This window comes from Pipistrellus hanaki (genome assembly GCF_964339955.1).
Source record: "Pipistrellus hanaki genome assembly, chromosome: 3".
NCBI lineage: Eukaryota > Metazoa > Chordata > Mammalia > Chiroptera > Vespertilionidae > Pipistrellus > Pipistrellus hanaki.
The window spans coordinates 143,519,558-143,546,846 of NC_140505.1; the positions used below are offsets into that span (position 1 = coordinate 143,519,558).

General features: G+C 41.1%; 2 protein-coding genes and 1 pseudogene across 3 annotated transcripts; 2 read left to right on the forward strand and 1 right to left on the reverse strand.

The window, feature by feature from the left end:
- Positions 1–1,457: 1,457 nt before the first annotated feature.
- FAM186A (family with sequence similarity 186 member A) lies at positions 1,458–24,234 on the forward strand (the record flags this gene model as incomplete). Its single annotated transcript, XM_084876212.1, has 7 exons — positions 1,458–1,560; positions 2,777–4,320; positions 4,507–4,967; positions 5,139–9,743; positions 20,968–21,160; positions 23,230–23,381; positions 24,045–24,234. 7 exons carry the CDS (start codon positions 1,458–1,460, stop codon positions 24,232–24,234), a joined length of 7,248 nt encoding a protein of 2,415 aa, XP_084732338.1.
- Positions 5,302–9,747, forward strand: LOC311618654 (uncharacterized protein; the record flags this gene model as incomplete). Its single annotated transcript, XM_084876213.1, has 1 exon — positions 5,302–9,747. One exon carries the CDS (start codon positions 5,302–5,304, stop codon positions 9,745–9,747), a length of 4,446 nt encoding a protein of 1,481 aa, XP_084732339.1.
- On the reverse strand, positions 18,792–19,234 carry LOC311619320 (large ribosomal subunit protein eL32-like; annotated as a pseudogene). Its single transcript has one exon. The product of its transcript is annotated as a large ribosomal subunit protein eL32-like (transcript).
- Positions 24,235–27,289: the final 3,055 nt, after the last annotated feature.

Consider the following 27,289-nt stretch of genomic DNA (forward strand, 5'->3'; position numbering starts at 1 on the left):
ATTCTGGCCAGGCTTACTTTCACTTTTTAATAGTTTTGCTGGGTATAGAATTCTTGGTTAGCAGTATAATTTTTTCAGCACTTTAAATATACCATCCCACTGCCTTCTGGCCTCCATTTTTTCTGATAAAGAGTGAGCTATAGTTCTCCTGTACTTGATTAGTCTCTTTTTATTGGGATGAGTCATTTTTCTATATTTTTGTGTCTTTATTTTATCTTGTTTATTTTAATTTTTTTCTATAACCACCTTTCTCCTCATTTTATCTACTTACTAGAGGCCCAGTGCACAAAAATTTATGCATTGGGGGGGGGGGTTCCCCTTGGGGGATGTCCAATTGCTGGCTTAGGCCTAGTCCTGCAGGAATCCCTGCAGATTGGGCCTAAACCAGTAGTTGGACATCCTTCTTACAATCCAGGACCATTGGCTCTTAAATGCTTGCCTTCCTGCCTGCCTGATCATCCCTAACCACTCTGCCTGCCTGCCTGATCTCCCCTAACCACTCTTCTGCCTGACTTATTGCTCCTAATTGCCTCTGTCTGCTTACCTGATTGCTCCTAACCACTTGCCTGCCTGCCTGATCACCCCTAACCACCTCTGCCTTGGGATCCACACTTGGAACCTAGGCTTCCCTCCCTCCAGCTGGCTGCAGCCATCCAGGACCCAGAGCAGCTTTGCCTGGGCTCCAGCTTTGTCAGGAAGGACGTCCGGAAGACATCCGGTCTAATTAGCATATTACCTTTTTATTAATATAGATTATTTTGTGTTTGTCCACTTAAAATTTGCTGAGTTTTTTGAATGTGTAAATTAATGTTTTTCATAAAATTTTGGATAATTTGCCCAGCTGGTATGGCTCAATGGTTGAGTATCAACCCATGAATCAGGAAGTCATACCAGTAGTTCAATTCCCAGTCAGGGCACATGCACAAGTTTGATCCCCAGTGAGGGGTGGGCAGGAGGCAGCCAATCAATGATTTTCTCTCATCATTGATGTTCCCATACCTCTCTTCCCCTCCCTTCCTCTTTCTGAAATCAATATAAAGATATTAAGAAGAGAAACTTTCCCTCTGAAACTAAATCTCAAATATATATATATATATATATATATATACCCTGTTTCCCTGAAAATAAGACAGTGTATTATATTAATTTTTTCTCCCAAAGATGCGCTAGGTCTTATTTTCAGGGGATGTCTTATCTTTTCATGCACTAGGTCTTATTTTCAGAGGATGTCTTATTTTCGGGGAAACACGGTATATATATATTCCTAATTTATCCTAGGGATATACTAATTAGCCCAGACGCTGTAACAGTCACGACTGGTCAGGCACGTAATAGTCACGACCAGTCAGGCCTGGCCTGGGAGCAGCCCCAGGCAATAGCAGCCACCAGTGGAGGCACGTGCAGGGTCACAGTACCGCCCAGCCTGGAAGCTGCCCAGCTGGGGATTATGAGCGGGCATGCTGCCCCACCCAGCCTGGAGGCCACAAGCAGGCACACCGCATTGCCTAGCCTGGGAGTGGCTCCCAGTGGAAGCAACCTCCGAAGCAGAAGTGGCCACTGGTAGAGGCGAACATAGGCCTACAGTGCCACCCAGCTTGGAGGCTGCCCAGTAGGGAGTCCAGTGGTCCCGGATTGTGAAAGGGATGTTTGACTGCCAGTTTAGATTGGGCCTAAACTTGCAGTTGGACATCCTGAAGGGTCCAAGATTGGAGAGGAGGGTGCACGAATTTCGTGCACCAGGCCACTATATGTATATATATTTGGATGATTTGGCCATTACTTCTTCAAATATTTTTTAAATTTATTTATTTTTATTGATTAAGGTATTACATATGTGTCCTTATCCCCCACACCCCACTCATGCCCTCTCATGTGTCTGTGTCCATTGGTTATGCTTATACAAATAATTTTTTTAAAAATATATTTTATTGATTTTTTACAGAGAGGAAGGGAGAGAGATAGAGAGTTAGAAACACCAATGAGAGAGAGTCATCGATCAGCTGCCTCTTGCACACCCCCTACTGGGGATATGCCCGCAACCAAGGTACATGCCCTTGACCGGAATCGAACCCGGGGCCCTTCAGTCCCCAAGCCGACGCTCTATCCATTGAGCCAAACTGGTCCCAGCTACAAATAATTTTTTTTAAATATGTTTTTTATTGAGAAAGGGAAGGGAGAGGGGTAGAGAAAAACATCGATGAGAGAGAAACATATCAGCTGCCTCCTGAATGCCTCCTACTAAGTATCGACAAAACCTGGGCATGTGCCCTGACCAGGAATCCAACCGGTGCATGAGACAATGATCAATCAACTGAGCCACACTGGCCAAGGCACTTCTTCAAATAATTTTAATGTACTTCTCTCCTCTTCTGGGGTTTCTATTATTTGTATATCAGTATGCTTAATGGTGTGCCACTTGTCTCTGAGGCTTTGTTCATTTTTCTTTTTTCTTTCTTTTCCCTGTGCCTCAGATTAGACAACTTTTACTAATCAAGCGTCAAGTTTTCTGGTTATTTTCTTCTGTTAGTTCAAATCTACTTTGAGCCCTCTTAGCTAACTTTTCATTTTAGTTATTATACTATTCAGCTCTATTTTTTTTCTACTAGATTTTCATATCTTTATTGATATGCTATGTTTGATGAGCAATTATCATCATAGTTGTTTCCTTCAGCTATATGTTAATTTATTCTAACTTCCTTAGGCTTAACCATAGGACACAACACAAAAAAATAAATACAGTCTCATCATTTATGTTTTTTGGTTTTTCTTCTTCTAGCATCTAGAAAAAGTCTATGGAAATCCTGGAAAGATAGAGTTTTAAAGCGACCTGTAACAGCCCAGGCTTTAACACCAAATCAGATGATCAGTGATGAATTTGCAACAAATACAAAGGTTTCAGAAATCAACTACATGCTACAGGAACTCATAGATACTACAATGTTCAATAAATTGGAAAACAATGCTATTAACTATATAGCATCAACAATATCAAATCTTTCTAAAGCATTGACTTCACTAAATAATGAAGTAAAAGTTACTAACCTCTCTCCTGATGTGTATATAAGCGAGGAAGGGGGAAGAGAGACCTCCCTGCAGGTAATAAAAGAGCTCAGTGAAGAAAATGAAATGCTTCAGCAGAAACTTAAATATGCAGAAGAAAAATGTGAGCAGCTTATTAAATTCAAAGCATGGCCCCCATCAACCTTGAAAGTGTTATCTGGGATTTCTCCACAATCACCCAAGGGCTTTCGCCAGACTGATAAAGAAGAGATTATAGACAATATTTTGATCAAAGAATATAAAAATACTTTGGGGAAGGCCCAAAGAAAGGGGACCAAAGGCTCAGTGTTCAAGTGGGACTCAGCAATTTCACATACATCCCAAGTTGAAACGACTGCAGGTTTAATTGATCAGCAATCTTCTTTACCTGAAAAACCCCCCAAAATACCTTCCAAAGATATCACTGAAGATAAGATATCACTGAAGGAAGATTGGACTGATGAGTATCAATCACAGGAAAGGAAGATCTCAAAAGACTCATATGAGCTTGAGACCTCTAGATCAAGTCTGACTCAGACAAGTAAACAAATAGTCTCAGAGACCAAAGGGCTACAAGTAGAGCAAAAAACAAGTCAAGAAGTACAACTCCTTTCTGTAGACAAATCAAAGTCATTCATTGGATCAAAAAGTCAACGTGTTCTTTCGAAATTCCCTTCTACTGACACAAAGAGCCAAGGTGGCAAAAGTAGAACTAGTAAGTGGGAACGACTCAGGAAGCAGAAACTTGAATATATAATTTCAAAAGACCAAGTTATTTCAGGGCATAAAAAGAAATCCACCACCGAGTTAATGAACAAAGAGAGCAAATCTCTTATGAGTTTCCGAGCAGAGTCATCGGGGATAACCCAACTTGATAAATCTGCTGAGAAAGTGAAAATAAAAGAAAAGGAACATCAAGTCTCTTCAGAAATTACCACAAGCAAAGAAGGAAAAACTGAAGAGAAGGACACATCAGTCTTTACCAAGAAGGTCAAGTCTCATGAACTTGCTGAATCGCAATCTAAGATAACTAAAGAGACTTCAGAATCTACTACAGCTCCAGGAAGTCCAGATGGCAAAAGTGAACAGGATAATCTATCAATAGATGAATTTCATAACGCCATAATGTCTTTCTTAAAAGAGAAAATTGATAACACAAGAACTCCTTTGGATAAAAAGACTGTGCCAGAAGGAGAGTTATTATTAAAAAAAGCAGAAGTTGAAAAATTAGGAATCATAAAGACAAAAATGGAAGAATATTTCCAAAATGTGGCTGGAGCTGTGGGAAAAATCTTGAGAAAATACAAAGACATTAAAAAAGAACAAATTAGAGAGAAACAAATGAAACAAAAACAAGGCTCATTTATACCAGGGCTAGACTTACAGAGGCCAATTAGTGCAAAGTCTGAAATTAGCTCCTTACTTTCATCTGAGAGCATGGACCCAGTAATACAAAATTTAACACAGGAGATCTTGACTGAAATAGAAAAGGAAGAAGATGCTCCAGTAGTCGCAATAGCAGGGAAAGACCACAAGGAGAAGCAAAAACAGAGGCAGGAGAAATATTTGCAAGTTCAAGGAGAAATTGTGAATATGAATCTTAAACAACAGCAGTTACAAGAAGAAAGGAATTTATGGAAGATGAAATATGAAAAGATAAGTAAGGGTTTGGAAGAGAAAATTAAATGGCTCCAGATGAAGGAGAGAAAGCAAGAGCAGCAGAAGGAGAAACAATGGCAGAAAGAAGTATTGGTGCTACTTCAAAAACAGAGGATGCAAAAGCAGACTGAGCAAGATGAGATGCAAAAGGGAATGGGAGAGGAAGAACAGCAGAAGCGAAAGCAGCAACCCCTGGAAGCATGGATGCAAAAAATGAAAGAACAAGGAGTGTCCTTTGAGGAGATTCAGAAGGAAGTGAAACATTTGGAGCTGGAAAGCAGCTGGAAGGAAGAGGAAGAGAAGCAGAAGCCAGAGAGAAAGGGGGAGGATGATGAAAGTCAGTGGCCTAAAAAAACAAAGGAGCAGAAGAAGATTAAGAAGGAAATACCTGAAAATCTAGAAAATATGTTAAATTACGCTTCAATAACATTGACTCCCAGATGGAAGGACACATGGAAAGAAGCATTCCAGTTACAAAAAAAAAAAGAGTTCCATATGAAGCTTGCTGATGAAAAGTACTTTGAACCAGCCATTCCTTCCACCTCGACACAGTTTTCCTCACCTGGGCCCTTGTCTATTCCTGGACAGTATCCTACAAAGTCCATGGCTGTCATTCATGAGGAGGCCGAGGACCAGGACTTCACTCTCTCTCCTGAGCAGGCCCAAGCCCAGGGCATCACTCTCTCTCCTGAACAGGCCCAGGCACTGGGCATCACTGTCACTCCTCAGCAGGCCCAGGCCCAGGGGATAACTCTCACTCCTGAGCAGGCCCAGAGACTGGGGCTCATTGTCACCCCTGAGGAAGCCCAGGCACTGGGCATCACTCTTACATCTCAACAGCTCCAAGTCCAAGGAGAGGGGATAAGTCTTATTCCTCAGCAGGACAGGGGACTGGGTGCCATTGTCACCCCTCAGCAGGCTGAAACACAGCGAGTAACTGTCATTCCCGAGCAAGCCAAGGAACTGGGGTTTCATCACACCCCAGAACAGGCACAGGCACAAGGAATTGCACTTACCCCTCAGCAGGCCGAGGAACTGGGCATCACTCTCACCCCTCAGCAGGCCGAGGCACAGGGCATCACTCTCACCCCTCAGCAGGCCCAGGCACTGGGCATCACACTCACCCCTCAGCAGGCCGAGGAACTGGGCATCACTCTCACCCCTCAGCAGGCCGAGGCACAGGGCATCACTCTCACCCCTCAGCAGGCCCAGGCACTGGGCATCACACTCACCCCTCAGCAGGCCGAGGAACTGGGCATCACTCTCACCCCTCAGCAGGCCGAGGCACAGGGCATCACTGTCACCCCTCAGCAGGCTGAGGAACTGGGCATCACACTCACCCCTCAGCAGGCTGAGAAACTGGGCATCACACTCACCCCTCAGCAGGCCGAGGCACTGGGCATCACTGTCACCCCTCAGCAGGCCGAGGAACTGGGCATCACTCTCACCCCTCAGCAGGCCGAGGAACTGGGCATCACTCTCACCCCTCAGCAGGCCGAGGCACTGGGCATCACTGTCACCCCTCAGCAGGCCGAGGCACAGGGCATCACTCTCACCCCTCAGCAGGCCGAGGAACTGGGCATCACTCTCACCCCTCAGCAGGCTCAGGCCCAGGGCATCACTCTCACCCCTCAGCAGGCCGAGGAACTGGGCATCACACTCACCCCTCAGCAGGCCGAGGCCCAGGGCATCACTGTCACCCCTCAGCAGGCTGAGGAACTGGGCATCACACTCACCCCTCAGCAGGCCCAGGCCCAGGGCATCACTCTCACCCCTCAGCAGGCTCAGGCCCTGGACATCACACTCACCCCTCAGCAGGCTCAGGCCCAGGGCATCACTGTCACCCCTCAGCAGGCTGAGGAACTGGGCATCACACTCACCGCTCAGGAGGCCCAGGCCGAGGGCATCACACTCACCCCTCAGGAGGCCCAGGGAATCACTGTCACCCCTCAGCAGGCCCAGGCCGAGGGCATCACACTCACCCCTCAGGAGGCCCAGGGAATCACTGTCACCCCTCAGCAGGCCCAGACACAGGGAATTACTGTCACTCCTCGGAAGGCCCGGACACGGGGAATCACACTCACCCGTCAGCAGGCCCAAGCACTGCACATCCCTCTCAACCCTCAGAAGTCCTGGGCACAAGGAATCACTGTCACCCCTCAGCAGGCCCAGGCACTGGGCATCATTTTCACCCGTAAGCAGGCCCATGCACTGGGCATCACTGTCACTCATCAGCATGCCCGGGCACGTAGAATATCTCTCACCCCTCAGCAGGCCCAGGCACTGGGCATCACTTTCACACGTCATAAGGCACGGGCAAAGCGCATCACTGTCACCCCTCAGCAGGCCCAGGAACTGGGCATTATACTTACCCCTCGGCAGGCCCGGGCACAGGGACTCACTGTTAGCCTTGAACAGGCCCAGGCACTGGGCATCACTGCCACCCCTCAGCAGGCCCGGGCACAGGGCATCACTGCCACCCCTCAGCAGGCCCAATCACAGGGACTCACTGTCACCCCTGAACAGGCACAGGCACAAGGAATCACACTCACCCCTCAGCAGGCCCAGGCCCAGGGCATCACTGCCACCCCTCAGCAGGCCCAGGCCCAGGCCCAGGCCCAGGGAATCACTGTCACTCCTAGGCAGGCCCAGGCTCTGGGCATCACTCTCACCCCTGAACAGGCACAGGCACAACAAATCACACTCACCCCTCAGCAGGCCCAGTCATTGGGCTTTTCTCTCACCCCTCAGCAGGCCGAGGCCCAGGCCCAGGGAATCACTGTCACTCCTAGGCAAGCCCAGGCTCTGGGCATCACTCTCACCCCTCAGCAGGCACAGGCACAGGGCATTACTCTTACCCATGAGCAGTTAAAGGCACTGATGGTTACCCTCACACCTGAAAAAGCCCAGGAGTTGAGAGTCACACTCACACATGAACAAGACCAAGCGTTGAGAGCTCCTGTCATTCTCCAGCAAGAAGGGACATTGAGGGACCATATTACTCCTACTCAGGGCCAGGCAATGCAGATCCCTGTGACTACACAACAGGCCCAAATACTTGGTGTCCCTATCACTCAAGGCCAGGATGAGGCGTTGGGAGTCACTGTCACACCACAGCAGACAGAGGCACAGACACGGGCACTGATGTTCACTCTCACTCCAGAGAAAGCGCAGATTTCAGCGATCACACATACCAGTGAACAAGCCCTGGCAGAGGGCATCCCCCTCACCCCTGAGCAGGTACAAGCATTGGGGATCCCACTTACCCCTGACCAGGCTCAGGCATTAGAGACCCCTCTCACTGCAGAACAGGCCCGGAGATTGCGGGGGTCTATCACTCCAGAAATGGTTCAGGAAGTATCACACACTCTTTCTCTCAAGCAGAGCGAAGCCTTGGGGATCACTCCCACCTATGAACAGGCTCAGTCATTCAGCACTCCTTTACTTCTGAATCAGGCCCAGGCACTCGGAATTCCAATTCCTTTAACTCTTTGGCCTGAGCAGTCTTTGGGGGTCCCTCTCACCTCAGATAAAGCCCATGACTTAGGATCTCCCCTTACCCATGAGCAAGTTCAGCCTTTGGGAGCTCCCTTCACCCCAGGACAGGCCCAGCCCATGGGTACTACTCACATGTCTAGGCAGAGTCTAGAATCAAGAGCTCCTCCCATTAATGAGCAGTTTTCACAAGACTGGGCTGGTCCTCCTTCAGGACAAACCCTGGAAGGTGGGATCTTTTCTATTCCCGATAAATCCATCAAACGAAGTGCTCCTTACATGCCTAAGTTGTCCACCATATTGACTCCTTCCACTCCTAAACCATTTCAAGAATCAAAGACTTCTTTCCTTTCTGGGCCAGACACTACAAGAACTAGACAGAAGCTCCTGGCACCACTTCCTTCCTCTAAACAGACACTGGTTTCTAAGGGTCAATTCACCCCTGTGCAGTTCCTAGCACAAGAGGTCCCTCCCATCCCTGGGAAGCTTCCAGTATCTGGGACCCCTCCCACTCCAGGGCAGCCCCTCCCACTGGATTCCCTTCTTAGCCCTAGGCAGTTCCTCATACCTAGGGACTCTCTGACTCCCCAGTCACCTCTGGTATCAATGATTCCATCCACCTCTTCACAGATTCCCAGTCTCTGGGATCCTCTCTTTCCTGGGAAGCCTTTGATTCCTAGGCCCTCTTCTGTCCCTGGGGAGCTCACGGAATCTGGACGCTCAACCTTCTCTGAGCAGCCCCAGGCATTTCAGCTACCTACTACCCGTGAGCAATCTCCCTATCTACAAGCCCCTTCTGCCCTTGGGCAGCTTCTGGCACCACAGACCCTTCCTGGGCAAGCGTTCCCACTATGGATCTCTCCCAGCCCTGGATATCCGTCAACACTACAGGCCCCCTCAACTCTTGGAAAGCCCCCAAAAGATTTGTTTCTGAAACCTAAATCAGAATTGGTCCAACCCAGTGCTCCACATTTCAAGGTACCGCAAACCCCTTTCACCACTAAGAAGTTCCAAATATCAGAGGTTTCTGACACTTCTAAAGAAATCCAGGAACTCCAAGATTCTTTTGCTATGGAACAACTTGGGACATTTCAGTCCTATCTCACCAGTTATAGGACACCAGTATCACAAACTCCTTACATTGAGGGGCCCCTTCCCGCTCTCACGAAGCCTATAACATCACTACCTCCTCTTACTACTCAACTACCCCAAAGATCACAGATTTCACCATCCGAATGGGACTGGAAATCCCGATTCCCCCCTATAAGTAAGCCCTGTGTACTGACTTCAGTTTCAGATACCAAGAAACTCAAGATGATGATACCCTCTTCCTCTTTTCAAGAGCTCAAAGAGCAGAGGTATTTTGTTGATGTGAAGGCTCAAAGGAAGAACCTGATACTCCTAAATCAAACCACAGAAACTTCTGGACTCCCTTCAGAGCTATATACAACAGCTAGAAATCTCATACTTGAGACACTTCATACAGACACAGTTCGGCTGGGATACCTATTCCGCAAGTACATTGCCTATAGGCTGATCCAGCGTGCAAGGTAGATGTAACTATTACATTTTGACTTCTGGTTTAGTCCTGATTTCAAATATCCTCCCACACTGCCCTATAAGTATGTTCATACTTGTCAGATCAGGTGTTCTAAAAGATTATCCTATGGTAGGTCTGTGGGATGGAAGCCTATTTAAGATAGCAATAGGAGATCTTTTTTAGAAAATAAATATATAATATATCTAGCAGAGATGCCAAGATAAATTTTGTGGATCATGGCTGATCCCCATAATATCCATTTCAAAAGTTTAGAGATGCTTCCAGTTATTCTGAATTTCTTACAACATCTTGGGCTCACCAGAAGATTATGATTCTTAAAATGGGAGATGGCATGTTATGTATAAGGTGTTGCCACAGCAACTTGACCGCTGGAGTGACCTGAAAGAAACAGGTCCTCATCCTGATTTTTAAAAAATTGAAAATATCAGAAATAGGGCAGGGAAAGGGACAACTGGCCTGCCATCCTTAGCATTTGTGTTTTGAGGTTACCAACCTATTATTTTGGGGAAATTTTTTAACCTTAAATTACAAGAAGCTAAACTAAAACCTATAATAGAGAGGTTATCATTAAATATAGAAAGAACTATGTTATTTATTCAGCACATGTTTACTGAATGCCTCCTATGTGCCAAGCATTGTTCTAGTTGCTAGATATAGCAGTGAATAAAACGAAATACCCTGTTCTCAATAAATTTACATTTTTGAGGACAGAATTCATTTGATAACTAAGGATTGAAATAACAAGGTGCAAAAGAAAGACTTATTCAAGATATAATCAGAACTTTTAATTTCAAAGCTTAAACTGAGATTGTTGAAAAATGTTTTACTCTATATTTGTCTGTAGTTTGTTCTTTCTAAACTGAATATCCCTAGTTTTGTTTGCTTTTTTAATCTATTCGAGAATTTTAAATAACATGTTTCTGGTCAATCTCCAGTTCTCTTATGTCTTTTTTCCTTAGTTTTATTTAAATTTTAAAAAATAAGTGGAATTCACCAGGTACAATATTTTAAAAATCCAAATGAAATAAAGTGATAATAATCCTATCCTAATCTTTAGTCCTCTTCCACAGGGCTACTAATGCATATGCATAACATTTTCTGCATATGTAGAAAAGTACTATGCTCTTTTATCCCCATTTTTGCATATTTTAAAGTTACCATGTTTGATTTTTTTTTTTTCATAATCGAACTTAGGTATTAAGTGTTAGATAAATTGGGAATTCCTATATAAAGGGTCTACTCATTGATTTTATAGTTCCATAGTATTCAAAGTCCGGATTTATCAGAATTTACCTAACCTCTGATGGATATTTATGCTGTTATCAATATTTTGCATTATAAAAATATACTTTTATGAACAATCTTGTATACACATATATATGTATGTATATTCCTAGTAGAATTTCTGTATCAAAGGGTGTTTTATAATTGTGAAAGATTTTTGCCAAATTGTTTTCCAATTTACATATTGGTTAGTGTTGGAAAATGGTATTTCCCTACATCAAGACTAACACAAACTATTATCAAATTTTTTGTTCATTACCAATATAATAGATAAAATATGGCATTTTACTGTTTTAATTGTCACTATTTTTATTATTGGTGAGGTTAAACAACGTTTTCTAGACTTAAGAGCCATCCGTATTTCATTTTCTATGAAGACGCCATTAAAATACTTTGCCCATTTCTCATTTGGGTTGTCAACTTGCTTTTTAAATTCATTTGGGGGATCTGATCAAATATTTGGAAAATTGGCCCCTTGACTGTGTAATAAATTATAAATCTCCCCCCACTTGTCTGTTTTTACTCTGTTTTTGGTATTTTTTGCTTTGTAGAAAATTATGATTTTTAGCCCTAGCCGGTTTGGATAGAGCATTGGCCTGTGGACTGAAGGGTCCCTGGTTTGATTCCGGTCAAGGGCACATACCAGGTTGTGGGCTTGATCCTCAGAAGAGCGTGTGCAGGAGGCAGCCAACCAATAATTCTCTCTCATCATTGATGTTTCTATCTCTCTCTCTCCCTTTTCTTTCCTCTCTAAAGTCAACTAAAAAAAAACAACCCTATTTTAAAAATTGTGATTTTAAAAAATCCTTTCTAGGTCTCTTAGTATTTTTATGGTTGGTTATTCATTTTTTAAATTTGTTTTATATTTAAGTCTTTGGTGCTCACTTCGGCAGCACATATATATATTTAAGTCTTTGATTCACAATATTCTGTTGTGAGAAATGGATCTGGTTTTTCTCCGCACATGGCTACCCAGTTGCCCCTCACTACTTACAAAATAATCTGCCTTCCCCACTACTGATTTAAACATATCTTAATCATAAATTCTTATAACAATTAGGTACATATCTGGACTTTTTTTGCATTCTTTTCTTAAATTTAATAAATCTTTACTGTTCAGAATATTACAATCATTTCTCCTTCCTCCTCCTCCCCCCATAACTCCCCTCCACTGGTTCTGACTCCACCCTCTGCCCTTACCTCTCCCCCTCCCCTGTCCTCATCCAGAGGTGTACGATTTTGTCCAGTCTCTTCCTGCATCCCCACACCCCACTCCCCTTAAGAATTATCAATCCATTCCCATTCTATGCCCCTGATTCTATTGTATTTACCAGTTTATTCTGTTCCTCAGATTTTTTTAAAAAAATATATTTTATTGATTTTTTACAGAGAGGAAGGGAGAGATATAGAGAGCCAGAAACGTCGATGAGAGAGAAACATCCACCAGCTGCCTCTTGCACACCCCCTACTGGGGATGTGCCCGCAACTCGGGTACATGCCCTTGACCGGAATCGAACCTGGGACCTTTCAGTCCGCAGACTGACACTCTACCACTGAGCCAAACCGGTTTCGGCTGTTCCTCAGATTTTTAATTCACTTAATTTTTAGGTTCATTTGTTGATAGATACTTATTTGTTGTTCATAATTTTTATCTTTACTTTTTTCTTCTTCTTCCTCTTCTTAAAGAATACCTTTCAGCATTTCAACACTGGTTTGGTGGTGATGAAACTCCTTTAGCTTTTTCTTATCTGTGGAGCTCTTTATTTGCCCTTCAATTCTGAATGATAACTTTGCGGGATACAGTAATCTTGGTTGTAGGTTCTTGCTATTCATCACTTTGAATATTTCTTGCCACTCCCTTCTGGCCTGAATAGTTTCTGTTGAGAAATCAGCTGATAATTGTATGGGTGCTCCCTTGTATGTAACTAACTGTTTTTCTCTTGCTGCTTGTAAAATTATCTTTGTCTTTTGCCCTTGGCATTTTAATTATGAAGTGTCTTGGTGTTGTCCTCTTTGGATTCCTTTTGTTTGGGGTTCTGTGAGCTTCCTGGACTTGTAAGTCTATTTTTATCACCAAGTGGGGGAGTTTTCGGTTACTATTTCTTCAAATAGGTTTCTAGTATCTTGCTCTCTTTCTTATTCTGGCACCCCATAATTCTGGTACATTTGAAGTTGTCCCAGAAGCTTCTTACACTACCTTCAACTTTCTGGATTCTTTTTTCTTTTTGTTTTCGGGTTGATTGTTCTTTGCTTCCTTGTATTTCAAATCTTTGACTTGATTCTTGCATTTCTCTAGTCTGTGGTTGGGTCTCTGTATAATATTTTTTTATTTAAGTCAGTGTATGTTTAATTTCTAGTTGGTCCTTTTTCATATCCTCGAGGGTCTCGTTAAATTTATCAGCCTTTTCTAGAAAATTCTTTAAAAACTGTATAACCATGGTTTTGAAGTCTAAATCCAGTCACTTGTTTTCCTCCATTTCTTTCATTTGTGATCTGTTTCCTTGTCTCCTCATTTTTGCTGCTTCCCTAAGTTGGTAGGGTGGCTTTGTGTGCTAGGTGTCCTATATGGTCTAATGAGTCAGCCTCCTAGTTATCTGAGGTGGACACTCTTGGTGCACCCCTTTGTGGACTGTGTGTACAGCCTTGTTGTAGTTAAATCTTGATTATTGTTAGTGTCACTGGGAGTAATTGACCTTCAGGCCAATTGGCTGTGAGGACCTACTGTGTCTATAATGGAAGAATTGCTGCTCTGGAGACATGTTTATGGGGCAGGACTTGTCCCAATGGGGCTTTGGTACTCACTGGGTCTGCCTCTTGCATGTGTCTCTTATGAGAGTAGTTGCAATCTGGTGTTGTCTCACATAGACCATTAGATTCTGGATCTCTAATGGGGTGCAAGTCAGCTACTGTCTGAGGCCACCCAGCAGGAATTACAGCAAGAACTACAGTTTTTGCTTGGGATTTGGAGGTTTTGGAGCTGTCTGACTGGAGCTTCAGTTTATTTGGTTAAACTTTGACAAGGCAGCCCATTTATTTGCAAAAGCCACTGCGAGGAGCTTGGGTGTGTTTGTAGAATGTGCTGGATAGGGTCTCAGGGTGTACTAGGCTAGGGCATGGCAGTCAGCAATGGCTGCCAGTCAGTCTTCTCTGCCTTTCCACATTTCTAAGTCCCTGCATCCCACATTCCAGCGCAGTAAACAAGATTGCTGGGTGCACCTCTGCAAAAAAAGTCACCCTTACTTTTCGACCTGATGGCAGACAGTCCAGCTTCTCCCTGTAGGAGTTTGGGTCCCCTGCATCTCCCCAGAAACTGGATTTCAGAGTAATCGGGAGCTTGTCTCCCTGTAGGTTGAAAAAAAGCAGCTCTCCCAATCACCTGCCACCAGCCCAATTCACGTGTCTTTGTACCTCAGCTTTTCAGTGCTTATGCTATTTTCTCTTTCCTTCTAGTTGTAGAACTTCCACTCAGCCAGCTTTCCTGTGTTCTGGGTGATAGACGTTTTGTCTTCCAGTTGTAGTTTTGAAATTGTTGCGCGAGGTGACAGTTTAGGTATTTACCTTTGCTGCCATCTTAGTTTCTCACTTTTTGTTATTTTTTTTTTTTTTTACTGATTACATATAGATGAGTCACTTCTAGTCCATGTTATTTATTGCAGTTTTATTTTCATGATGTTGAGTCTTTGTCATAGTCATTATAGTGTTTGCCAGTACTTGTTAATGAGATGTGAACAGAATTGGTATGTGTCATTTCTGTGCTGAGCTTGTCATTGTCAGTCTGAGACCCTCCAGAGTCTCTTTTTCCTCTGCCATGATAAACTACAATGTTTAAGATGATAGCTGTTCTTTTAGCCTGTATTCTTTTTTTAAAATAAATCTTTATTGTTCATATTATTATAAATGTTTCTCTTTTTATCCCCCCCTCAATTGCTCCCCTCCACTAGGCTCCCACCCCATCCTCAGCCCTTTCTCAGTCCTCATCCATAGGTGCACAGTCTCTTCCCACACCCCCCTCTCCCCTTTTCCCCGAGAATCATCAGTTCACTCCCCTTCCATACCTCTGATTCTATTATATTCAACAGTTAATATTGTTCATTAGATTTTTTTTTAATTTCCTTGGTTTTTAGATTCACTTGTTGATAGTTACGTATTTGTTGTTCATAGTTTTTATCTTTATTTACTTTCTCTTCCGAAAGAACCCCCTTCAGCAATTCATATAATTCTGGTTTGGTGGTGATGAACTCCTTTAGCTTTTTTTTATTAGTGAAGCTCTTTATCTGGCCTTCGATTCTGAGTGATAGCTTTGCTGGGTAGATTATTTTTGGCTGTAGGTTCTTGCTATTCATCACCTTGAATATTTCTTGCCATTCCCGTCTTAGCCTGTATTCTTGAGAGTATATAATGAAGCTCTCCCTGCTACACCCTGATGGATTTTTAGTATAAACAACAAGTAAAATTTTCTTTTTTGCCACTAAGATTTGGGATTATTAAGACAGCAAAATCTAGCTTATCTTTACTAATGCTATCTTCCTCTCCAAGAATATGGTATACCTTCCTTTTTGTTCAAGTATGTGTGTGTCCTTCTGGAAAAAGTTTTTGTATAACTCCTCCATATTCTTCCATAAGTGTATATCCTGGTAGTATTTTTTTAAAAAATATTTTTAATGATTTCAGAGAGGAAGGGAGAGGGAGAGATAGAAATGTCAATGATGAGAATCACTGATTTGCTGCCTTCTGCACACCTCCCACTGGGGATCAAACTCACAACAGGGGCATATGCCCTGATAGGGAATAGAACCGTGACCTCCTGATTCATAGGTTGACACTCAGCCACACTGATTGGGTAGTTTTTATTTTTGTGGTTACCATTTTAAAAGGACTCTTTTTTTCTATGATATCTTCTAACTCATTATTTGTATAAATGAAGTCTAGATTTCTTTATATCATTTTTATATGCAACCATTTATGGTATTCATGCATGTGAGTTTTTCAATTGATATATATATATATTTTTTAAATATATTTTATTGATTTTTTACAGAGAGGAGGGGAGAGAGATAGAGAGCTAGAAACATCGATAAGAGAGAAACATCGACCAGCTGCCTCTTGCACACCCCCTACCGGGGATGTGCCCACAACCAACGTACATGCCCCTGACCGGAATTGAACCTGGGACCTTTCAGTCCGCAGACCGACGCTCTACTGCTGAGCCAAACCGGTTTCGGCTCAATTGATAATTTTGAGTTCTTCAGAACTCAAATGTAATCATAGCACCTATCAATAATAATTTTTTTACATTTAGATTTGCCAATTTTTAAACATCTAATTTCTGTCTCTTGATTATCTGAATTGGTTAGTATCTCTAAAACTCTGTTAAAAAATTTGGTGACATGGCTACAAGGTCATCTTTATTCATTTGACTGACCTGAGTAACAGCTATGAGTGCCTTCCCATGGCCCCATGTTATTTTTCTAAAAAAAACCTTTATATTCAAGTATGTTTAAAAGGATCACTTACATTTATATTCTGTTTTCTGAAAAAGTTGTAAAATGTTTTTAACCTAAGTCAATTTCTTTTTTCTTATTTTTTCCATTCTATGTAACTCAGATGGCCAAAATATAAGCCCTTTCATTGCTACTTATTAAAAATAATTATAAATTGATTAAAAAGATAGTGGAAATAATTAACATCCTATATAAAAATCCTATATAATAAAAGGGTAATATGCAAATTGACCCTAACAGTGGAATGGCCAGTTGCTATGACATGCAATAACCACTAGGGGCCAGACGCTCAATGCAGGAGCTTCCCCCTGGTGGTCAGTGCACTTCCACAGGGGAAGCTCCGCTCAGCCACAGGCTGGGTTGAGGGCTGCAAGCACAGTGGCAGTGGTGGGAGCCTCTCCTGCCTCTGCGGCAGCACTAAGACATCAGTAGGACATCCCCCAAGGGCTCCTGGGCTGCCAGAGGGATGTCTGACTGCCAGCTTAGGCTTGATCCTCTGGGGAGTGGGTCTAAGCCAGCAGGTGGACATCCCTTAAGGGTTCCCAGACTGTGAGAGGGACTGTCAGTAAAAAAAAAAAATGCTGACTTTTAGGTTGAAGTACATTTTTATCATATTAAAATATCCATATGCTCCTGTTTCATTATGTTTAAAAAAAATAAAGAATGGATGTTAAATTTTGTTAAATTTGTTAAATCACATTTTTTATTAAATGTGATTTTAACATGTCATTTTCATGTGCATTAAAGAAAATATTACTTTCTCCTCAGATATATTAATATAATTAATTATATTAAACCATCACTGCATTCCTGGAATAAATCCTATTTGTCCTTGATGTATCTATCCTTCTTTGAATGTTATGAAGTTTGTTTGCTAATGTTTTATTTAAATTTTTTTACATTAATTAGTAAGTTTGATTGGTGCTATTTTGTCATTTTTTTTACTTAATTTTAAGCTTCTATCATTAAAAAATGTGAAAATTTATTTTTTTATGCTTGAGAGTTTACAGTAAAATTAGTTGTTCTTTTAAGGTTTGGCAGATATCATCTATGATATTATATAGGCTTGGTAGTTTTGGAGGGAAGTTCTTAGATAGCTTTTATGGCAATCTATATATGGCAATTAGTTTGTTTGATTTATTGGAGATTTAAATTTTTTGAATATTTTTTATTGTTGATAGTATTACAGATATCTCCCATTTCCCCTGACCTCTTCTCCCTGACTAGAGATTTTGAAGACATAAGTGACATGATCTGACTTGCTTCAGTAAAATCATTTAAAAATTGAAATATATAGGTCAACATTTTGTAACAATATTCAACTTATACAATTATAACTTTACTCCCATCAAAGATCAATTCATTTTTCCTCAGAAAGTTCTTATTTAATATTTAATGTTATTATAATCAGATCACCAACAGATATAACAAGGAATAAAATATTGATAGGTTAAATATTCCATAACAAAGGTAGCTAGGTCAAGAAGATTCTTGATGTTATATGGGAGAGAAGATATGAAGTATAATAATATTAACTATTTTTGAATAGTATAAAAGGTGGTGATAAGAATGTTACTCACTTGCTTTATTGAGAACAGTGTTATTTATGGGAATGGATGTGATAGGCATTCTATAATCAATGTGGAGAAGTTATTAAAAACACATGTTATAAAGATGGTTAGAAAAGTGAAAAAAATAAAAATCACCTATAGGACATGGGAAAACATCCAAAGCTACTGGAAAATTAATTTAAATATGCTAAGTTAACTCAGAAAATTGACCTGTTTAAGTATTAAATGATCCATAGTTTAGTATGTTCTAAGCTATTAATTATAACCCACAAAAGGGACCTAAGAGTTGTTTTTCCTCTCTGTGTTTATATATATGTAAAACACCTATGTTCAGAAACATATCTTCAATGATTTCCTTTGCCAATTCCTGCCCCCAAAATCCAAACTCTTTAACATGTCTTTTTAGGCCTTTCATAATCCAGCCATTCCAGTCTCCTTCCCACCATATCCTTTCACATATCCATGGTCTAAAAGTCTTAGACTATTCACAACTCCCAAAATATAACTTCCATTCTCTTACGTTTGTACTAAGTATTGCTTCAACCTGGAATTCCTCATCCCCTTCTTCCCAAACTTAAGGTTTACTTGAGATTCTGTTTAAAATACATATCTCGAAATCTACACACCAAGATTTTTTGGGGGCAGAATTTTATGATTTAATTAACCAAATACAATGTGTGCACAATCTGTCTATTCATTTTCTTCGCTGCGCAGCCTGGCATTGGGTTTGGTGACTCTGATGGCCAGCTGGGCTGCTCTTTCCACAATGGCTTTGCGGTTCTTGGAGGAGACGTTGTGAGCAATCTCGCACAGTAAGACTTATTGCACATCATCAGCACTTCAAGCTCCTTGACGTTATGGACCAGAAACTTCTGAAAGCCACTGGGCAGCATGTGCTTTGTTTTCTTGTTGTTCCCATAACCAATGTTGGGCATCAAGATCTGGCCCTTGAATCGTCTCCACACCCTATTGTCAGTGCCTCTGGGTTTCTGCCAGTTCCGCTTAATTTTGACATATCGGTCTGACTGGTGCCGGGTGAACTTCTTGGTCCTCTTTTTGACAATCTTGGGTTTCACGAGGGGTCTGAGGACAGCCATGGTGCCAAGAGAAGATGGCTGCCACCTTCGTAGGCAGCGCTGAGGAAGAGAGGGGGACCACTCCAAGATTTTGATTAAAAAGGTCTGGGGAGACTTGGAATCTGTATTTTAAACAAGTATTTCCTCCTTTCCCGACAAATGATTCAGTACACACTTTGAAAAATATTGGTATTCTGAAAAGGGAGAATATCTAGGTTTGCTTCCCAAATATGCTATTTATTTATGTGACTTTAGAAAATCAATTAGCCCGGTCGGTGTGGCTCAGTGACTGAGCATCAACCCATACATCAAGAGGTTGCTGGTTTAATTCCTGGTGAGGGCAAGTACCCAGGCGCGGACTTGAACCCCAGTGGGGCCATGCAGGAGGCAGCTAATCTCCTCTTTCTCTCCCTTCTTCTTCTCTGTAAAAATCACTTCAAAAATCTTTAATTCCCCCCCCCCCCCCTCAGATTCCTTTTCCTCTCCTCTAGTACAGGGATGGTGAAACACTATTTTTTAGGAGACCCAAAGGTAGCATGCATTATAATAAAGAGAATACATTTTTATGACTATTCCTCAAGATCCTATTCAACATCTTTTAAAAAAATATATTTTATTGATTTTTTACAGAGAGGAAGGGAGAGGTATAGAGTTAGAAACATCGATGAGAGAGAAACATCGATCAGCTGCCTCCTGCACACCCCCTACTGGGGATGTGCCTGCAACCAAGGTACATGCCCTTGACCGGAATCGAACCTGGGACCCTTGAGTCTGCAGGCTGACGCTCTATCCATCGAGCCAAACCAGCTAGGGCTCAACATCTTCTTATAAAGCCTTCTTTATTTCTCTTACTATAATTAATTATGCATTTCTTTTTGCTCAAATAGCATGTTTACATTTCTATTTAACATTTGTTTCATTCTCTCTTTGACATAGTTAACTTATTAGTCTCCTATTCTGGCTTTGAAATGCTTTGAAGGCAAGAACACTGTCTTTTTTATAATTGTATTAGAGGCCCGGTGCACAAATTTGTGCACCAGTGCAGGTCCCTCAGCATGGTCTGTGGGATCAGGCCAAAACTGGCTTTCCTACATCCCCTGAGAGGTCCCAGATGGGAGGGGGCACAGGCCAGGCTGAGGGACCCCACCAGTGCACGATTGGGGCAGGGAGGAGGGGTTGGGGGATGCGAGAGGTTGGCCAGCCAGGGAGGGACAACAGGAGAGCTCCAGGGTGTATCTGGCCTGGCTCAGTCTTGAATGGCCAGACCCCAGCAGCAAGCTAACCTACTAGTAGGAGTGTCTGCCCCCAGGTGGTCAGTGTATGTCATAGTGACTGGTCAACTGGTCAACTGTCTGCCCCCTGGTGGTCAGTGTATGTCATAGCGAGCGGTTGAGTGGCCTTAGCACATCATTAGCATATTATGCTTTGATTGGCTGAATGGACAACTGGATGACCAAACACTTAGCATATTAGGTTTTTATTATATAGAATTATGTCTTGTACATAATTGTACAATACTACAATTTTAATATATTAAAATAATAATATCACTATTATAACACTAAATTGTGAAGGTTTAATGAAAATTTGACAGTCATATAGATTTTTGAAAGTTTAGTCATATATGGAACTTGATTAAGATTTTATTAAGTAAGCCTCCTATCCCTATTCCACCTCTCTCTATTTATTAACGATGAGATGAGAATTGAAGTAACTAAGGCCAGGTTTGCTAAGTTAAGGTCAGTAATTACATCAATCTAATTCTTGTTAATTTTTTTCAGAAACAATATAATCAAAAGATTACAAATCATCCAAAACAGTGGGAAAGGTTATGAGATCCAGGACCTTTACATAATGCTGAACAGAATTGATGGCTACCAGAAAAAGATGATGGGGGTCTGGACTGGGAAGCAGAAGTCTCTAGAGAAGAACCGGAATCAGTGCCTGAGGAAAATGATGCTCTTATTTAGCCAGGTAATCTGTTTTCTATTCCCTCGGCCCAGTGTATTACAAGAAAAATGAGAGTGGAAAGCCTTGAAATTAACATTCATCTGGAGACACCTTGTATATTAGTTTCCTAGGGCTACTGTAACAAACTTCATGGCTTAAAAAAACAGAAATGTATTCTTTTAGAGTTCTGAAGGACAGTTTATGACATCAAGATAAAGAGAGAATCAAGATGTTCTTTTTGGAGGCTCTAAGAAATGTACTCCATGTCCCTCTCCCAGAGTCTGATAGCTATAGACAATTATTTGGCTTGTACCGGCATAATCCCTATCGTCTGCTTTCGTTTTTCCCTTAGCCCTTCTCCCAGCTTGTCTGTCTTCACTTCTGAATTTTACAAAGTCATGTGTCATGAATTTAGGACCCACCTGTTTAATCCAGGATGATCTCATCTTGAGATCCTTAACTTAATTACACCTGTACAGACCCTTTTTCTAAATAAGGTCACAGTCATGGGTTCTGGGTGCACGTATCTGGGGCATCACCATTCAATCAATTACACCGTGACTTCAGTGAAACTCCTAAATTGACAACAGGAATACTGGCTGGACTTTCTAGATGAGAAAAGGTTTGAATAGGAGAGACTTCTAGAAGTGTTCAACTCATTCCTAGTCAACCCACATCTACTAGCTTCTCTTGAAGTCACTACTCTCCAACTGATTCATGACAGTTACTCCTTTTCTCACAACTATCAGAAAGCAAGTTTTAATTTGGTGACTTTACAAGAAGAGAGATAAGGATTTATTTAACTTGCTTGCATAGCACCATGCACAGAAGACCCTGTTTAACTCTTAACAATTCAGTCATTATGTCCCAGAGCTCCCTCTGAGATGACCTTCCACGAAGTTATAAAGGTGAGATTAGAGCTCTTTGCTCTGGGATTACACGCCCCTATTACATGTTCTAGCAGAAGTTCTGGAACATTCTGGAAATCCTAGGAACATTTTGTATCTATATATCCTTTTCTTCCACTAAAGTAATTAATTTAGTTACTTAATAAGATCAGTTTACTTGCTACTTTAGAAGGTACAGAGACTTCTCATCATAGCCTGATTCAAATCAGACATATTCTGAATTTTCCAGAAGGGCTACATTTTAAGAATTAAAGCTCTTTGTAAATACACACACACACACACACACACACACACACACACACACACAGTTTTTTGCTTGGAAAATATGGCCAGTGTAAGTGGAATGCAAGATCTGTTGGCAGTGTCATGAATTGTCTAACAGGAATCACAATATCTAGGGCATGTCAGAGGATGAATAGGGTCTGGGGTCCAGGCAACCTTCATCTAGATGATAAGGTGGGTATTAAGGCATAACGAAGGGAGAGGAAAAAGCAAAAGAGAGAAGAGGATAAAAATGAAATATAATAAATACCTTTCACTGAGTCAGGGTGGTGGTCAAGAGGTTGGTTCTGCTACCAGACTACATGGGTTCAAATGAGCTTCACTACATGCTAACTAGGAGACCATGGGCAAGCCACTTAAATTTTCTGAACTCCAAACCCCTATTTATAAGATAAGGACAATAATAGCACCTATCTCATAAGGTTGTTGTAAATAAAATATCAAATGAATTATTATGTAGACAGCATCTGACATTCAGTAAGGACTCAGTAAATGTTTTCATCATTGCATTTGCATAGTTCTTACAATTTATGAAGTGCTCCCCTATATGTTATACAATTCTCACAACAAACCTGTGTTACTATTCTCATAGAATAATGAGAACGAGGTGCAGATAAAATTAGCAACTCAAAGTTACACAGCTAGGAAATGAAACGGCTAGGATCAGAGATTATGCAGGAGCCAGGTTTATATATATTATAGCTGCCACCACTGAAATTATGTTGAAGGTGGGGTGGAGGCTGAGGAGTAATTGGAGAAGAGGAGAAAGAGAATGGAGAAATAGAATTTGCAAATCCATGATAAATGAAGAGTCATAGGTAAGCTAGGGCCAGCTCAGAAGACCTTCCTGAAGATTCTGGCCCGTTCTTTTCATTGTTTTCTTTTTTATTTATTTATTTTTAGCTCCAAGATATATATAAATTGAATCTTAGTCAACCTGTACCTTTGTTCATCGACAAAAAGCAGAAACCTACCCCTATCAAACTTATTCAACAGCCATTCCTAGACCTACCAATGAAAGAGGACAGAAAATCTGACATATTCAAGAAACTTAGGTATGTAGAAGGAAAGATTGACATTAAACTTTCTTTGGATGGTATGCTTTTTTTCCTAGCCAAGATCTTCCCCTTCCCCACAATTATAATATGGTATAGTGGAGAGTCTAAGGATTATTAATTTTCTTAGCTAATTTAACAAAAGGCTTATTTAAATATATTCCTACTTAAATATTTAACATCCAATTTTGAGTTCCTTTTTAAAAAAGAAGCTGATCCATTCTTACTAAGCAACAAATTAATACACAATGAAGAAACTTAGAAGTATTACTTAAAATAAAATAAAAAAGAAGAAAGTAGGAGCTTTGGGAAGGAAGAGGAAAAAGATTGCTGCTGGGAAAATAGAAAAAAAAGTTTCTGGATATGATCTATATATAGTAATCCAGGCAGCTAAGAAGGCAGTTTTAAAATGGATTACTAGGTAAAACCATGGAAATGCAGCTTTTTTGGGGGGAGGTGGGAAATTTCAGCAAATCCTGTTGTTTTAACTCATTTCTCAGTCAAAGTGGGCGTGACTAATGTTCCTCAGAGTGAGGAAGGGCCTTAGAGGACGGGGTGATGTGGTGGTGAAGAAAAGAGGGGAGAATAAGAACCATAGCTTTTGATTGCCTATGGAGTACAGGAGAGTTTGGAGCTTTCAATTAGTGCTCTCTGACTCTCTAGAAAACAAGATCAGATGGAAGCTATCTGGAATGCTGATCAGTCCGCTTCAAGCTACCCAATAACCGAGAAGACATCATCAATACGTTCACTGTGGGCCCAGCTGGGTGGGTACCCACCTATTCCCATGCTGCTCCAGTTAGATGTTCAGTCCACCTTCAGAAAATCTCTTTCATCCATTCAATCACAGTAAGTTAAGGACTGGAAGCATTCTGATCATTGGGCTTTTGGTCAAATACCTCTCTTCCTCCTCCCCACCCAACTTAACTTTCTCTTACAGCACCTAGGAGTTACCAAAAGTATTCGTGTTTCTCTCTGGAGGCCTGCAGATGTCACTATGGAATAATATAAACGAAGCAACCAGTTATAACACCACAAAACCTAATCTAACACTAGATCAGCCCACTTTGAATTCCACCCTTTATTATTGGGATTTTATTATTGAAAGTACCAGAAAAACCATAGTAGCATGCTTCTGCCTACCTCCTGGTTCAGTAAAATACCTTAAATGCAGCTGTCATATCTGGGCCCAACTTGAGATAAATTAAGTGCTTCTATCCCAGGATATACTGAAGAATAGGGAAGGTGGGTGATGTGGGTCCACCTTTCCAAATTCTGTTAAACCGAATTCTCACTTGATTTCATACTCTCAGAGTAAGAGATTAAGAGTCAATTATTTTGTAAATCCTAGTTTAGCACTTGGAATCTGGTATCTATTATTAGGGTTGCCAGATTTAGAAAATAAAAATATAGGACACCCAATTAAATTTAAATTTCAGATAAACAACCTATGATTTAGTACTATAAGTATAGTCCATGTGATTGTATTCTTATATTTAAAATTATTCATTTTTTTATCTGAAATTCAAGTTTAACTAGGCATCCTGTATTTAATATGGCAACTCTTCTATTGTGCCAAAACCTCCATTTTTTAAAGCTATTGCAAAATATGTATGTATTAGTTTTAATGTAGAGGTAGATCCCTGAAAACTTTCAGAGTTAAGAGATGCTAAGAACAGTGGGGGGAGGGGGGGGGATTAAGACATTATAAGAAAATGGAAGTCTTCTGATTTTTGCTATTTTTCACTAAAATAGAATAAGTACAGGAAGTATCAATTTTTAGAAATCCTAAATTAGTAATAATGGATGTTATATAATCAGTTACTATTTTTACTTCCTTTTTTTCCTCACTAGAGTCCTTCCTTCCCCAAAGAGCATCATATTTAATTTATGTTGTGTCAATTAAAGTACAAAAAAAGATTTCCTTTCCTTCTGGGTTTAGTTATTTCTACTGTCCTTTAGGGGTCAGTTTAAACTATCACACTTTCTGAGCTATCTTCTCTGACTCCTATGTGCTCTCAATGTATCTTGTAATTAACAATATCCGAGCACTTACCATTTTGTGTTGTTGTTGTTTTTTTAAAGATATTTTATTAAGCCGAGCCAGCGTGTGTCAGTGGTTGAGTGTCAGCCTATAAACCAGGATGTCATGGTTCAATTCCTGGTCAGGGCACATCCCCGGGTTGCAGGCTTGATCCCCAGTGTGAGGCTGCAGGAGGCTGCCAATCAATGATTCTCTCATGGTTGATGTTTCTAACTCTCTCTCTCTCTTTCCCTTCCTCTCTGAAATCAGTAAAAAAATATTTTTTAAAAGATAATTTATTGAATTTTAAAGAGAAAGGAAGGGAAAAGGAGAGAAACATCAACGTGAGAGTGGAACATGACCAGCTTCCTCTTGCACGCCCCCAACTGGGGATCCAGCTCGCAACCTGGGCACATTCCCTGACTGAATCAAACCAACAACCTTTAGGTTCACAAGATGACACCCGCCCAACCAACTGAGCCACACTGGCCAGGGCTTAACATTCTTTTGTTCTTGTTAATCCTCACCTGAGGATATTTTATCCATTGCTTTCAGAGAGAATGAAAGGGAGGAGGGTGGGAGAAGAGAGAGAAATGTCGATGTGAGAGAGACACATTGACTAGTTGCTTCCCACATGTGCCCCAACTGGGAATCCAACCCGAAACCCTTCAGTGCCCAGTCCAATGCTCTAACCACTGACTGCACTGGCCAGGGCTTACCATTCTGTATTATAATGGCCCTGTTACTCCCCTGCTTTGAGACCACATTTTTGGGAGATTACTTGCTTGTTGTGTTCAATAGTCTCTACTTTTGTTCTGCTTGCTTTCCTTTCAAGAACATTTGCTAACTACTATCTATGTGCAGGGTACTATAACTATATAGGTACTGAGATACAGTAAGTGGGAAGGTTTCAAGAGACCATGGTTGCCAGGCAAAAGGAACAATATGTACAAAGATCCAGGGCCAGTAGTGTATGGCTGCTTCTGCTTTATCTCCTACAAAATAAAAACCATATGAAATGAAAACCTTTCAATCCATGAACCAGAAGATCACAGTTCGATTCCCAGTCAGGGCACATGCCCAGATTGCAGGCTCCATTTCCATTAGGGCATGTGCAGAAGGCAACGATCAATGATTCTCTCTCATTATTACTGTTTCTATCCTCTCCCCCCTCTCCCTCTTTCTGAAATCAATAAAAACATATTTTTAAAAAAATAACTTAAATTTTTGAAACAAATAAAAATTGATAGAAAAAAATATCCTCAAATGAGGATTAACAACAAAATGAAATATTTGTATATGGAATACCAAGCATAAATTAAACACATTTTTTTAAAAAAAGAAACAAAAGAGAACCAACATGATGGTGTAGGTCAAGCATGTCAAACCCGTGGCTCTCAGACTGAATGCCTCATTTATTTGGCCTGTGTTAGCCTTTGAGTTTGACATACGTGATGTAGGTAAATTCCAGTACTTGCCACCTCCCACGACCACATTAAAATTACAACTAAAATACAGAACAACCATCATTCAAAACCATCTGAAATCTAGCTGAATGAAAATTCTACAACTAGAGAAGATAGCACATTGAGACTGGTAGGAAGTCTAATAAATAAAAAGGTATTGCCAAGCCCTGATCTTCCTGATTTTGGTCCTGGGAGACATTTTGCCATGTTAATTTTACTAGTTTAACTTTGTGAGTTCTGGGGCATTCTTATTTTCCCTATGAATCATCTATATTCTCATAAATGTATTTAGGAGAAATTTGTAATAAGATTATCTTGTCTTGTTTCCAGGTTTAACAAGAATCGCAGACGACTGTAAAATTAAACAAGCATGTTGAAAGTAAAGTTCGATGTTTTGGTAAAATGATTATTTTGCTTTC